This window comes from Sapajus apella, unplaced genomic scaffold (assembly GCF_009761245.1).
Source record: "Sapajus apella isolate SASKATOON/1434 unplaced genomic scaffold, GSC_monkey_1.0 scaffold5, whole genome shotgun sequence".
In the NCBI taxonomy this organism is placed as follows: Eukaryota; Metazoa; Chordata; class Mammalia; order Primates; family Cebidae; genus Sapajus; species Sapajus apella.
The window spans coordinates 30929644-30942462 of NW_022436945.1; the positions used below are offsets into that span (position 1 = coordinate 30929644).

A 12819-nucleotide genomic window follows, 5' to 3' on the forward strand; every position below is an offset into this window, starting at 1 on the left:
CCCCTAGATTTGGATAACAAGAAACCTAGAAAATTTATTATTCTGATGTAATAGGTTTTAAAGTCTTGTTTTTATTAAGTTTTCTTCCTTGTTTAGAGTCTCATCTCATTCACATTAGTTTGATTTGTTTTCAGGTACAGAGTCTAAAAATATTCATCAGTTACATCAGTAAATCTCAACCTTGATTATCCTTGAGAATTTAAAAAATATCAAGTTAGCTGGGTGTGGTAGCTCACAATTGTAATCCCAGCACTTTGGAGGCCAGGGCAGGAGGATCACTTGAGCCTAGGAGTTCAAGACCAGCCTGGGAAACCTAGAAAGTCTTTGTCTCATTAATAATAATAATAATAATAAATTAGCCAGGCATGGTAGTGAGCACCTGTAGTTCTAGGTACTCTGAAGGCTCAGGTGGGAGGACCACTTAGCCCAGGAAGTCGAGGCTGCAGTAAGCCATGTTTACACCACTGCACTCTAACCTGGGCAACAGAGCAAGAGCCCATCTCAAAAACAAACAACAATCCAAGCCCATTCCACACCAAGCAAATTAGAATCTCTGGAGGCAGAGCCCAGGCATCTGTAGTTTTTAAAGCTCCCAGGTAATTTTAATGGGCCACCAAGACAGAAAACCACTGACTTTCACAACTGGAAGACTATATGTGATGGCATCCAAGCTTTAAAAATGAATCCTCAATTTGGATCTGACTTTAAAGTGAAAAATCTACCACTTGTAGTTCCAGTTTATTCATCATTTACTCAACCAGTATTGGCTGTGCACCTACTATATCATGCCTGGCCCTGTGCTAGGTACTGGGTAGTCAACAGTGAACATCATGCAGCCCCTGGCCTTAGGAGCTGAGAGTGATGTATCCTTGGCAGAGCCTCTAAAATGGCTGCTGCCTTGATGCCTTTTCAATATTTCAGACCCTAGCTATTCCTTTTTTTTTTCTTTTTTTGGAGACAGAGTCTTGCTCTGTTGCCCAGACTGGAGTGCAGGGGCATGATCTCAGCTCACTGCAGCCTCTGCCTCCTGGGTTCAAGTGATTCTCCTGCCTCAGCCTCCTGAGTAGCTGGGACTACAGGCACATGCCACCATGCTCAGCTAATTTTTGTATTTTCAGTAGAGATAGGATTTCACCATGTTGGCCAGGATGGTCTTCTCAATCTCTTGAACTTGTGATCTGCCCACCTTAGCCTCCCAAAGTGCTGGGATTACAGGCGTGAGCCACTGCGCCTGGCCCTATTCCTCATTTTTATAAAGAATTAAAGAATGGTCTGCAGGTCTGGAAAGGAGAACTAAATGGGGGTCAAATGTCGGGAGGCAGGCAGAATTTCCCACCTTTGCAGGTTTCACTTTATCCACATCAGACTAGGAACCATTATTTATTATCCTTCCGAATTTATTTGCTTTTCCCACTTAAACCTAAACCGAAAGGAAAAATCTGTATCATTGCAAGAAAAGGAATTTAACTTGAACAGAATGAGTATCCTAAGTAAAAAGCAGTCATTGCAAACCTCAGCTGTGCAACCTCATCTTGGAGTCCATTCGTGGATCAGCAGAGTCACACCTGCCCTACTATGGAAAAAATTGTTTTCAGGAGTTCTTCAGTTTGTTTGTGTGTGTGTTTTTGTGCATTTTTCTTTTTGGTCATCTGGTAAACATTATTCTCAGAATATTTTTTAAAGCATAAAATAAAATATGCAGGATTACTAAGTTATTCTTGGTATCATGTGGTACCAAGTATATATAGACCCTGAATCCTGTTTTATTGACTCCAGGATAAGAACCCTGCCAGTTGATGAGCAAATGGAATCATGGTCTTTGAATCCAGTGTTTTTCTCACTTAGACTATGTGAATTTCTCCCTTTTCTTCCTTCCCTATTGTACAGCCAGCTCTCAGATAAAGGGAGAATGGTAGCTGCCACGATTGCAGCAGCTTTTCTTTTCTGATTTCACTTGAGAGTGTTCCCTTTATAAAACAAAGCACTCATGCTTACAGGCTGACCTTTTAATATAGCGGTCATTTTGAGCATTGCTGATGACTCCTAACTGTTTCATTTACAACCAGGCATTACTGAAACATGTTTTTGCCAGCCTCCATTATGAGGAAATGATATGAGGTTAATGATTGGTGGGTTGTCAGCTTGGGAAGGCTAGACCTTAGCATTTGCTGTGTAGCACCAACATTCATTTGGATACCTGGTTAACCTCTGTAATGCAGAATGAGGTGATTAGTTTTCTTCAGGATTCTCTTGGAGTTGAATATATTATTCATAAAGAAAAATAATTTTTTCTGAGGGTAAATTCTAACATTAATTTATTCTGAGGACCCAATTAGGGATCAGGGTATGATGAAGCAAGTACTCCGTTGTCTCATTCGCCCTGAGGTCATTTGTCTGTCAGAAACACAGCCACCAGCCAAAGAGTGGATCACAGAAGGTCCTGTGAGCAGCTAAAAAGACATAAACTTTTACAACCACACTCTTCGTTCAGACCTATGCGCAGTGTCTACTGATGCTTATTTTAGACATTTTTGTCTTAATAAGTTTGGTAATCCAGTCTTTCAGTGATCAGTTGATTAGAAGCAACAGATCATAAGGGTGCTTCTACTAAAGGTCATTCAGATTAGGGAGAAACAAAATTAAGCAGCAATAACAAGAAAAATCTATTTTACAAAGCAAACATAAGAATTTTTAAAGCCTGTAATTTTGAAATTATTTATAAGTAATGACAAGTCGTCTAATGTGCCTCAAAAATTCCCTAAGAGCATCAAATACTAAGGCACCGTTTGATGGTGGTTATTTATAATAATGCTTCTTTGTCAACAGGCAAAGTATATTGTCTTTCATGTGCTTTGCATAAATTCATGGGGGGTTATGTAATGTCTTGAGAATAATGTTCATTGAAAAGTAATATTACTTTAATGTTTGGCACATATAGAGTAAGATTTGTTTTAATTATCTTAGGTGGAAGATCTAATTTCCTGACATTACAAATTCAGTTTTGTGTGGTACCATGAAGAGAATTTGTGACTGCTCAGTAAGAAAATAAGAGAGAGTAATGTTTAATTCCAAAGATGGAATATTGTCTTCTGGTTTGGAGAAAAGCGATCATCACATTTTTGTTCTGTTGTTTGATTTATCTAAAAAATGGACTCTATTAATGTAGAGAAGGATGAAAGTGCTTAGGGAAGGAACAAAAAATTAAATGTTTAAAGTTAAAGTTGAATGTTAAATGTTTGAACTGATTGACTTCCATAATAGCCATGAACCCTTACCTTTTATGTCACCTGTGCATTTATTAATGGACAATTCTTATAATGTTTATGCCTGTTGTTCATTGTCCAGGTGGTAAAGCCAAAATCTCCAGAGCCAGAAGCAACGCTGACATTTCCATTTCTGGACAAAATGCCTGAAGCCAACCAACTACATTTGCCAAATCTCAGTTCTCAAGGTAAAGATAAGGATATGTTTTATTGTAGGTCTACATGTTCTGCTGGGCCCATCTGTGGTAAAATATTACTTAATTTAAAGAATACGTCCTTTATGTTGATATTCCTTTAGCCAGGGTGTTTGTCAGAGTCTGTGATAGCGGTATTTATGACTTCAGAATGGAAAGTTGGAGCTGAATTTTCTGTTTGACCAGACCAGGAACCCTAGCTGCCAGGGCCATTTGGTCTTCCAGGTACCATGGGCACAGTAGAGCCAATACAAGTGTTAGAGCTTTAAAAATGTTGTATTATCTCCAAAATAGAAAAAGATAGTCACAAAATCAGAAATTAATATACTCAATACAACGTTTAATATTATGTCTGTTTCACTGTTCATTCTGGTCTTCATGAATGTCATTTAACTTGACAATAATTTCGAGAAAAAGCCAGATTTTTTTAACTCCATAATAATTCCTGAGTGCATGATGATTATTGAGAAATCATTCACCATTATAAACAGGTTATAGACATTTTAATCTTCCCCAAAATTATTTGTAGCTGTATATATATGTGTGAGTGTGTGAGAAATGTATGCGTGTGTATATATACATGTGAGGACTTTAAAATGTTTAACGCATACATACTGAGGATATATTTTCATGTGTTTGATATATTTTAATGTGTTTGATATAATGTGGGAAGGGGTTGCTTCTAGAAATATGGGCATTCAGGGCCTATAAGAATGTCTTAAAATGGCACTGACCACTGCAAATTCCCTAAGTACTGTGTAGACCATATAAAGGGTTGTGAATTTACCCCTTTACTCTTTAAAAACCAATTTGAATCCCTTCATCCTAGTGGGAATCCCAGGTGCCCATGACCACCAGAAAGGACCCTGAGGGATGTGAACAGTAGAGGATAGGTTCTGAGAATTCCACAACCCAGAGGGACTGTTCTTCAAAACAGACCAATGAGTTTTACTGCTGTGAGATCTCTCTCTAGATGTGGAAACAGGGCTGGATGTGGTGGCTCACCCCTGTAATCCCAACATTCTGGGAGGCTGAGACAGGAGTAGCACTTGAGGCCAGGAGTTGAGACCAACCTGGGCAACATAGCAAGACTTTGTCACTATCAAAAACATAAAATTAAATGTAAATTAAAACTTTAAAAAAAAAAAGAAATAGCCAGCGTTCAGGATGCAAGAACTGTTGGGTTTCTTGTGTGTGTGTGTTTTTTAATAGACTTTACCCAGTGCATTTTGTAGATTTAGCTTTTTACTTTTCTTTTAATTGGTGGGCAGCTATTAGAGCCACTGGCAGAATCTGAGTTAGCTTCCGTTAGCTATTGTTGATGTTTGGCAGATAAATTGGGTTTTATCTACAACTGTTGGGAAGAATTAACTGTGTATGTACTGATGGTTACTAGGTTTTTTTGGTTTTGTTTTTTGGGTTTTTTTTTTTGTGTGTGTGTGTGATGGAGTGTCACTCTTTCACCAGGCTGGAGTGCAGTGGTGTGATCTTGTCTCACTGCAACCTCTGCCTCCTGGATTCAAGTGATTCTCCTGCCCCCACCTCCCAAGTAACTAGGATTACAGGCATGCACCGCCATGCCCATCTAATTTTTTTGTATTTTTAGTAGAGGCGAGGTTTCACCATGTTGGCCAGGATGGTCTCAATCTCCTGACCTCGTGATCCACCTGCCTCAGCTCCCCAAAGTGCTGGGATTACAGGCATGAGCCACTGTACCCAGGCAGTTACTAGGTTCTTAGTGTGGAAACAAGTTCAATACTGTTTTCAAAGCATTTGTGTTAAATTTGTGAGTCCTACTGTCCTGAAGGGAATTAACAAAAATAAGTATTACAACTGGCCCAGCAAATGGCCATATTTGGACCACTTTTAATTCTTCCCTAATTCTAGTACTTTGTAATTGTATAGATAAACAGTATAGAGAGGGAGTATTTTAAGCCATGTTAATTTTAAGCCATGTTAAAGCCATGTTTTGTTTTCTTATAAATTTACACATTCCATTAGTTATTACGACACATTTTTATTTTGTAAAATGTGCTGTTGAATTAAGAGACTTTATTTCATTCTTTACCCAAGTTGAATGATTAAAAAACAAAATTTAGTAGAGTACTGAAACATTTCAAAATTTACTCTTTAAGATACAATTATATTTGGAGTATACCAGTTGTATATTTGTATTAGTTCGCTTTCATGCTGCTGTTAAAGACATACCTGAGACTGGGTAATTTATAAAGGAAAGAGGTTTCATTGACTCACAGCTCCACATGGCTGGGGAGGCCTCATAATCATGGCGGAAGACGAAGGAAGAGCTAAGGGATGTCTTACATAGCGGCCGGCAAAGAGAGGGTTTGTGCAGGGAAGTCCCCTTTATAAAACCATCAGCTCTCTTGAGACTTACTCACTATCATGAGAACAGCACAAGAAAGACCTGCCCTCATGATTCAGTTACCTCCCACCAGGTCCCTCCCATGATACATGGGAATTATGGGAGCTACAATTCAAGATTTGAGTGGGGGCACAGCCCAACCATATCAATACTTGTATTGGTTCATGGAAACTGTAATTATAGCTGCAGGCTCTGGAGACAGAATGCCTGGGCTCAAATTTTTGTATGTCTAGTTCTTAGCTTTATGACCTTACCCATCAGATTTTTCCTTCACCTCTAATCAGCACCTATAAACTAGAAATAATACTAGTATTAACCTCATAGGGATATTAGAAATATCAAATGGGAGAATCCAGAGAAAGTGTTTAGCTCAATACCTGGCCCAGAATAAGCATTTATAATGTAATCTAGTAATTGTAGAATAGCAACAGCAGGAGTGAAAGAATAGAGCAAGAACCAGGCAGAAATAAAGTGTTCTTGAATAATTTCTTTAAAATCAGAGTGTTCACAAAGAAAAAAATAAGAGTGTTCATGTTGTGGAGATCCAGTTTTACACTGTAGTTCTCAAACACTGGTATGTGCCAGAGTCCCTGTAGTGCTCAGAGCCCACTCTCACAGTTTCTGATTCAGTAGGTCTAGGCTGGGGCCAGAGGATTTGCATTGTTTACAGGTTCCCAGGTGATGCTGATGCTGCACATCTAGGGACCACACTCTGACAACCACTGGCTTCAAGTATTTTATTTAAATTGTGCACCAAAGATATAATTGATTGATATGAACAATAACAGTAATAATTGCTTGAAGTTTCTAAGTTCCTGTCTTTCAAGAAGCAAAAGACCTCTAATAAATATAACCTTAAAATACATGATTTGTCTTCAATTGAGATGGGACGATTGGGGAGGCATAGGTCTCTGCCCAGCACCCATTTAAGGGACTGGTCTGAAGGTGAGCATCAAGTCCAATGGAACTCTAGAGTTAGGATCAGGAATCCTGCAGCCCACCTAATACTTTCTCCCCCAGAAAGTGGTCTCTCCCCCATTTCTATAAAGTCATCCATTTATAGACTGGTCATACAGGTTACTGTAGATCTGCTGGTTGACCCTCATGAAGTTCCACAGGTTTTCCTTAAACACACACACATGCATTCAGTCTTTAAATGCCCTGAAAACATTCATAAAATACATTTGAAAGTGACAAATTTCCTTTTCTCAACTGTCTCTCAGCAGCAGAAAAATATCTCAAATTGATGTTTCAGTAAAATGTGTGCACATTAAAAACAGATTTTTTTAAAGTTGAGAATGACAGACTAGAACAGCAGAGTTTAAGGATGCAAATCCATGCTATGAGCTCTGTGTGTGTTTGTTGCCACCACATACAGGCATATACACAGCCTTTATTTGTACATATAAAAAGACTTCTGCCACAGACTTCTATACATAACCTTTACAAAGTGTAATGTATATGAAATAGTGATTAAACCACCTATCTTTGCTGCCTTGTATACTTTTCTAGTGTTCTTCAAAAAGCAATACAAACTGTACATTTTTGTTTTTGCATAGTATATCATCCTGTCATTTTGAGATTTAACATTTTAACAGTATCACCGTTAAATATGAGCCTATAAAATTCACCTAACACCAAAGAAGACAAACAATAAGATAAACTGTCCCAGTTCTGTTGATTTTGTCCATGTCTTCAGTTTTATATGTGTGTTATTAAGACATTTTGTGCTGTGGATTTACTGACTCTCAATTCTGATATTGACTACAGCCAACCCTCCTTTAGTACTTGGGAGCATGATTCTATTCAGTTCTCACCCCAGTTTTCATGGTTTTCTGTTTGTTCTGTTCTGCCATCTGATCTAGAGTCGCCTGGCACTGCCAGTGTTCCGCTTAGAGTTCAGAACTCTTGGCGACGATCCCAGTTTTTCTCTCAGTCAGGTAAACTGCATACTGGGTAGCTATATTTCTTCTGTGTGAAAATCCATGTTGGGGCAATCAATGATGTCTGACACTTGTCTTCATTTCTGATTTCGGGGAAAAAATTATTTCTTATACACAGTTAGCAAAGAGCTAGCTCTTTGATACCACTACCAGTTATGCTAAAATCCGGGGCAGGGGGAATTACAGAACTTTATGTTGATTTTAAGAATTCAAAGAAATAATAATATTCATCATTTTCTTGATAGTTCCCTGCTGAAAAAACAAACAAAAAAGATTAAAAGCATTTACCAGAAACTGATCATGGTTCTCTTGTTAACTGTGTCACTGTGTTGGCTTCCTGGGTGACATCTGGCCTCTCTTTATATGGTACTTCTCTATGCCAGACACTGAGGGAACTGCTCAGTCAAGCCAGAATGCAAGGTGCATTAAGAACCAGCACTAATAGGAATAGTTGTTGCTTCCTGTAGTCTAGTACCTGGTGTTAATTGATATGATTAATCATTTGATGGTGGTTGTAACTTCTTCTGGTGATGGGTACAACCTGCTACAGGGGTTGTCTGCTTTATTATAATTTTCTAATGCTCTTGGCTTACCACACACACATACAAAAACAAAAAGTTGATTTGAAGGTGATGTAGGAACTACATTCCACTGATAGGATCAAAAACAAAGACAATTAGAAGATAGTCACGTTCATACCTTCTTTTTCGTTCTTTTTTCTCTGTGCAGTGGATTCTCCAAGCAGTGAAAAGTCACCTGTTACAACACCTGTAAGTCACGCATTTTGAGGAATAAGATTATGAGTTAGTGTGATTTCAATTTATAACATTTGATTTGCTTAAATAGTATTCAACCAAAATTGAGACCCAAACAATTGATTTTTAAAAGAATAATTAAAAGTCATGTATAATGCCATCAGGTAAATTATGAAGACATGGATTATCATTATATGGAATTGTTACTGTGCCTGAAAATAAATGATAAGTTCAAGAAAGCAAAATAAGAATTGATATTGGTTATGGTGGGCTTCTTGGATTAGCTATTGGGAGCAGGGGGAGAGGGGTGGGAGGAGGATTCATTTACATATCAGGCACTATGGTAGAGGCTTCTGAATAATTATTTCAATTAAGGCTCATAACAATTTCAAAAGGAAAGTACTGTCACCTTATTGTACAGTCAAAGAAGATGAGGTTCAGAGAACTTATATAACACCTTCAGGGCTACACAATTAAATTGTTCCAAGAGGCAATTAAAATGAATGTGACAGACTGGGCATGATGGCTCACACCTGTAATCCCAGCACTTTGGTAGGCTGAGGTAAGTGGATCACTTAAGGTCAGGAGTTCAAGACCAACCTGGCCAACATGGTGAAATCTCTTCTCTACTAAAACTACAAAAATTAGCTGGGTGTGGTGGCAGGCACCTGTTATCCCAGCTACTCAGGAGGCTGAGGCAGGAGAATTGCTTCAACTCAGGAGGAAGAGGTTGTAGTAAGCCAAGATTGCAACACTGCATTGCAGCCTGGGTGGCAGAGTGAGATTATTGCAAAGAAAGAATAGAATAGAATAATAAAAAATAATAAAAAAATAGAATATGACGGTAGGAATTAGTATTAAAACCAACCATTTCTGCAGACACATTTTTTTAAATGCACCTCATTTTTTAACATAAGGATAATACTTGAACACAGTATATTGTTGGCAGATGGGACCTAGGTTATTGGCCCACTTGTATTTGACTATTCTGTGAGCATCATGGCCATCCCAATCAATTGCAGGAAGCACAGAACTTTCCTAGAGACCTAAGCTCTAATTTTTGCACCCCTTCTCATAAACAGTATTTGACCAATATTAACTATAATGTTGCTTTGCCTTTTGTATTTTAATTAAATAAGAAAGCATTTGTGAATTAAAATAAAACACAAGATGCTGTGGAAATTCCTTGCTGCTGCATGACATCTGAAGCTGGTGTTTCTAATCTTGGGCCTGTCCTCCTTGTTTGCCCTCTGAAATTCCCATTAGATTTGGAGACTTACTATTTTTTTTTTTTTTTTTTTTTTTGAGGCAGTGTCTCACTCTCTTGCCCAGGCTGGAGTGCAGTGGTGTGATCTCGGCTCATTGCAACCGCCGCCTCCTGGGTTCAAGTGATTTTCCTGCCTCAGCCTCCTGAATTGTCACGAGTAGCGGGAACTACAGGCGCATGCCACCATGCCCAGCTAATTTTTTGTATTTTTAGTAGAGATGGTGTTTCACCTATTAGCCAGGATAGTCTCTATGCCTCAGCCTCACCAGTAGCGGGAACTGCAGGCGCGTGCCACCATGCCCAGCTAATTTTTTGTATTTTTAGTAGAGATGGGGTTTCACCGTGTTAGCCAGGATAGTCTCTATCTCCTGACCTCATGATCCACCTGCCTCAGCTTCCCAAAGTGCTGGGATTACAGGTGTGAGCCACTGTACCTGGCCTAGATTTGGAGACTTCCTCTGTGCCACAACCAACTGTGGCATTGACCTTGAGCAGCCTGGACTCAGCCACATGATCACTACTGTAGCTTTGATTCTGGATCTAGTGTGTAGCCCTGAAGGTGTTATATAACTTTTCTGAACCTCATCTTCCTTGACTGTACAATAAAATGAGAGTACTTTTCTTTTGAAGTTGTTATGAGCCTTAATTGAAATAATTATTCAGAAGCCTCTAGCAAAGTGCCTGATATGTAAATGAATCCTCTCCTGCTCCCAATAGCTAATCCAAGAGACCCACTATAGTCAATATCAATTCTTATCTATAGGGAAATTGTCTCCCTTAGAGTTCTTAAATGCCTCTGCAGAACAGAGAAGGGATCCGTCACTTGTTTCATAACCCTTGGTGTCCCCAGCCACATTTCAAAACTAGGGACTGTGTGTGGAGTCTCAGTGCCAAGCCAATACTGGGAATCCTGAGTTTCCTGGGAAGCTGAGTTCATTGATGATGGATGGGAACCCCAGAACGATCCCAAAGCTAGCACCCATGGCACAGATCTGAAGATTTCCATTGTAAATTGCATTTGTAACAAGGATGTCAGTTGTTCATGCCCCTTGGGGAGGGGTGGAGAAGAAGGGCATTCCAAAGAAGCACATTCTCATTTCTGGTTTATGGAAAATAGAGTAAGGAAGACACAAATCACTGGCTCACTTAAGTGAATCCTCTGAAAATTTAATGTGCTTTTGTTGGTAAATGGCTCATCATAGAATAGAAAATAAAAGAAACTTGAAATAAATAAAGCTTCAAGAGGAGATAAGCATTGGATTATTCTGGGCTCCATAGACTGGCTATTTTTGGTCAGACTTGGAGTACCTGAGGACCTCGGAACTACGAAAGGTAGGAACTCTTACGATAGGAGATGCATTACCCAGCATGAAGATATTCCATTCATTTATTCAACAAGCATTTGTGGAAGGCCTAAAAATATAAGGTCTTGGAGTCATTAGGAGGGTGAGGGACCCTTCCTGCCTCCTGAGGAACCCCTAGACCAGAGGAAGATACAGACTTGTAAACAGGTAATTTGGAGGACAAAGTGAGCTAAATGCTGTTCATTCTGACTTCCTCTGGCACCTTTTATATCTCTTATGATGGTTATCACACTGTCTTCTGGTCATATGTATATATTGGTCACCCTTCCACCCCACACGCACTCAGGTGTTAAGCTCCACCAGGCTGGGCCACTTGGCCAGCTGGTACCCACCCTGGCCCACAGTCAGCGCCCGGTAAATAATCTGCAAAAGAAGAAGCAAGATCATTGTTTTATTCTTTCTTGTTTATCATGCTGGTTTCTTCCCCTTTATCCTCCTCTTAAAATACCCACTGCTTTTCTCTCTTGCCTTTTAATACATATTCCATATTTTCTGTGCTCAGTCCTCCCACCCTGCACTTCCTCCTCCTATCTGCCCACTCCTTACTTGACTTATTCCTGAGAGCCTAGTGAAATTTAGAAATTAAGTAATTTCTAGTTTTTTCTCTTATTTCCTACTATTGGACTTTCCTCAGTGGTCTTTTATGGCTTTATTCACATAAACATCCCCTTTTCCCTCAAAAGACAAAGAGGGGCCATGCCCCTGGAAGAACTTCTGAACGTTTCAGCTGCCTCCAGTTCTGGGAGAATGACAGGTGGAGCTGACTTCCAACACCATTACATTCCAGTAGAATTTCCCATCTGGTGTAACCACATTTGGACAACATTTATGGGCATCCAAGGGAGTTTGGGAAATTTTAGATGACAGATCCTCTTTAACTTAAGAACGGGGTTACATCCCAATAAACTCATCGTAAGTTGAAAATACTTTAAGTCAAAAATGCATCTGATACACCCAACCTACTGAACATTATAGCTCAGCCTCGCCTACCTTAAACGTGCTCAAAACGTTTATGTTAGCCTGCAGTTGGGCAAAATCATCTCACACAAAGCCTATTTTATGATAAAGTGTTGAATATCCCATGAAATTTATTAAACACCATTCTAAAAGTGAAAAACAGAATGGTGGTTTGGGTATTTGAAGTACAGTTTCTACTGACTGCATATTGCTTTTGCACCATCATAAACTTGAAAAATTGTTAAGTTAAACCATCCTAAGTTGGGGACCATCTGCATATATAATTAAATGATTTGCCCCTTGCATAACATCTCAGAGCCTGTAATATGCTAATATGCAGTGTGAATCTCAAGAGTGGCAAGCAGGAAGTGATAAGCTAATATCTCTAGCTTATTGGCCCATTTGTATTTAACTATGCTGTGAGCATCATGGCCATCCCAATCAACTGCAGGAAACACAGCAGCAAGAGTACAAAATGAGGCCCATGTTTGACTTGTCCAAATACATTAAAATTCTAAATATTTATGAAGTTATAAATCAAGCATCACCCATGGCCTGGCCTGCATTCTGTACCTGAGAATACTTTCCTGGGCCAGCCCACCTGCCATGCACCTGAATGCTAATGACCTGTTGGGGGCCAGGCAGAGTCGGGGTGGGCTGGCCAGGTACCCAAAACACTAACTGGCTCTATCA

General features: G+C 39.3%; 1 protein-coding gene across 21 annotated transcripts in view; it reads left to right on the forward strand.

Moving 5' to 3' along the window:
* The window catches only part of LIMCH1 (LIM and calponin homology domains 1), a 349916-nt gene that overhangs the window by 312908 nt on the left and 24189 nt on the right, over nt 1–12819 (forward strand). For 13 of the 21 annotated variants that reach the window (XM_032274033.1, XM_032274034.1, XM_032274037.1 and 10 more), the window contains 2 exons: nt 3346–3451; nt 8513–8553. In XM_032274033.1, the coding sequence (XP_032129924.1) occupies nt 3346–3451; nt 8513–8553 (147 nt within the window). Of the gene's footprint in view, nt 1–3345; nt 3452–7705; nt 7781–8512; nt 8554–12819 lie in introns of all 21 variants that reach the window. The other 8 variants (XM_032274031.1, XM_032274032.1, XM_032274035.1 and 5 more) reach the window with 1 other exon arrangement.